The 2,490-nt window shown below is 38.6% G+C and overlaps 1 protein-coding gene across 1 annotated transcript; it reads left to right on the top strand.

Moving 5' to 3' along the window:
* Nucleotides 1–1,510: 1,510 nt before the first annotated feature.
* On the top strand, nt 1,511–1,942 carry LOC145410134 (uncharacterized). Its single transcript, XM_080280331.1, has one exon. The coding sequence runs from the start codon at nt 1,511–1,513 to the stop codon at nt 1,940–1,942; it is 432 nt and encodes a 143-aa protein (XP_080136457.1).
* Nucleotides 1,943–2,490: the final 548 nt, after the last annotated feature.

The following is a 2,490-nucleotide window of genomic DNA, read 5'->3' as shown; positions in this document are numbered from 1 at the left end:
GTCTTGGAACCATGCACCTACATTATCCGGTTCTTATGGGGAAAAGTTCGGTCCTCATATGACTCCGGTTCTGGAACATCACACATCAATAAACAGGACAGGTTCTACTGTATATATATATATATAATAAATATATATATGTCATGACCATATTAGACTAAAACTGGCAGAAGCATATCTCATATATATATATATATATATATATATATATACTACCGGACTATATATATATATTATATATATATATATATAGGTCTGACCACAAGCAGGGACAATTACAAATGAACATTACACACACAAAAACACAACTGGCAACACTACACAGCCACAAACACCCACTCACCCATACAACCTTCGCAGTCAACCACGTAGCTCATACACTTTTAACTGTAGCTCATACTTGACTTCACCTAAAGGGTTTGTCTCTTTTATCCATACTCTTGTAACTCTACACTTAAATATATATATATATATATATATATATATATATATATATATATATATATATATATATATATATATATATATATATATATATATATATATATATATATATATATATATATATATATATATATATATATATATATATATATATATATATGGTTACTTTCTGAGGTTTATTTTTTTACGGATTAATTATGTCCGTCAGTCAGTGTTCATGCCGCCTGAAATGGCCTGCACACCGATTGTTTCTAATAATGCTTGCTGTTTGTTTAATATCTGACACTTAGGAATAGCGACTAGAGACTGACAGCACAGAATATATACTCCCTATCTACCTATGGAATATGGAAACAGGGAACACTGTGGGGAAGTACTCATCTTATTAGCATATTAAGTGTCTTAGTAATAGCCACTGGGACATGAACTAGAGGTTAGCACCAATATCACACAGCTAATGAGTTTCCAACCTCCTCAGCAATGGCCACAGGAAGAGCAAATTCTGTCGGTCATCACTGATAGGGCGAGAATTATTGGCCTATGGGAGGGAGGTATGGCCACAGAAGAGATTGCAGCTACAGTCGGAGTTTGTCAGCGGACAGTTCAGAAGTGGATCAGGAGGTGGCGTAACGATGGATCACTTCAAACGAGACCAAGGAGTGGCCGGCCGCGGGTCATAACAGCTGAACAGGAGGCTCGGTTGTTAGATGCTGTTGAAAACAGGCCACTGGTGACAGCTGTGCAGCATACACGCGACCTTCAACTCCAGTGTGATCCCGAAACATGTAGGCGACTCCTACGAAAGCATTCCATTCGCCGATACGCACCTGCCAGAAAATAATATCTCACTGACCATTAGAAGGAGGCACGACTAGGTTTTGCCTTGGAATACCTTGCATATGATCAAAGTTTCTGGAGAAACGTAATATTTACTGATGAGAAAGTTTTTAGATCAGTGGAAGCTGGGTCACGCCATTGCTGGAGACTACATAATACCCGATTCAATGCTAAAAATATTCGAGAAATAGCAAAGAGTGGGCGTGTTAGTGTAAACCTTTGGGGCTGGATGTGGGCATTTGGGCCAGGAGAGCTTACTGTTTTAGAGAGAAGATTCACGGGCGAAAAATATGTTCAGGTGTTGGAAGAAGTCCTGATATCATCAGTGAGAGCTATGGCAATCCCACACCCAGAACCCATAATATTAGCCATTCACAAATGCAACGTTGTAAATCAGTGGTTACATGATCACCCTGAAGTGCAGCCCCTGAATTGGCCCACAAAAGGTTGCGATATCAACTCAATAGAAAATTTGTGGGCCATAATGTGTAGGGAATGGGATGTGGGCGAGGGGCGGACTCGTCAGGCTATTGAGAGAACAGCCATGGAGGTGTGGGAGAGCATAAGGCGCCGCCCTAACATTTGCCTTAACCTTGTAAACTCTGTGTCAGAGAGAATCAGTGAAGTTATCGAAGCTGGAGGCGGCTGGACAGGGCACTGAGAAAGGTTGTCAAGGCTCTTAAGTGTGTTGTTGTTGTTGTTTTTTTAATTCCTCACCACCTAACAAAGTTAGGTGTAGGCTGTGACATATATTAATGGGTTTTCCAATAAACTATGGATTCATGTGGTAATTAGACACTACTATTCATCCTTAACACAACTTGCTGGTATACAAGGTGTGTGGCATAATTTCTGTGATATCAGGAAATGGTTGCTGTATAGTTGCTTAATAAATCTGAGAAAAACAATCAGCTAATTTTTAACATCCCTGAAAACAAAAAATCCATAAAAACTAAAAATAAAATAATATTTAGAGGTTGCTTCACTGGAATATAAACACTGAAATACTTAAGGGTTATTATGTGAACAAAATTGCCTGGCATCAGCTGTTATAAAAATAAGCAAGAAGACAGATGGATCGATGAGATTCACTGGGAAATTTTAGTGGGGAATGTATCTAATTCGCTCCATATTATCCCCTAACGCGCCACCATTTCCACAACAGTAGTTTTTGTAATATACTGTACGCTTTACATGATTTTCATCTTT

Source organism: Coenobita brevimanus, chromosome 84 (assembly GCF_032717465.1).
Source record: "Coenobita brevimanus isolate Jiangsu-jjx chromosome 84, ASM3271746v2, whole genome shotgun sequence".
Taxonomy (NCBI): Eukaryota; Metazoa; Arthropoda; class Malacostraca; order Decapoda; family Coenobitidae; genus Coenobita; species Coenobita brevimanus.
This window is presented reverse-complemented; position numbering and strand designations above follow the sequence as displayed.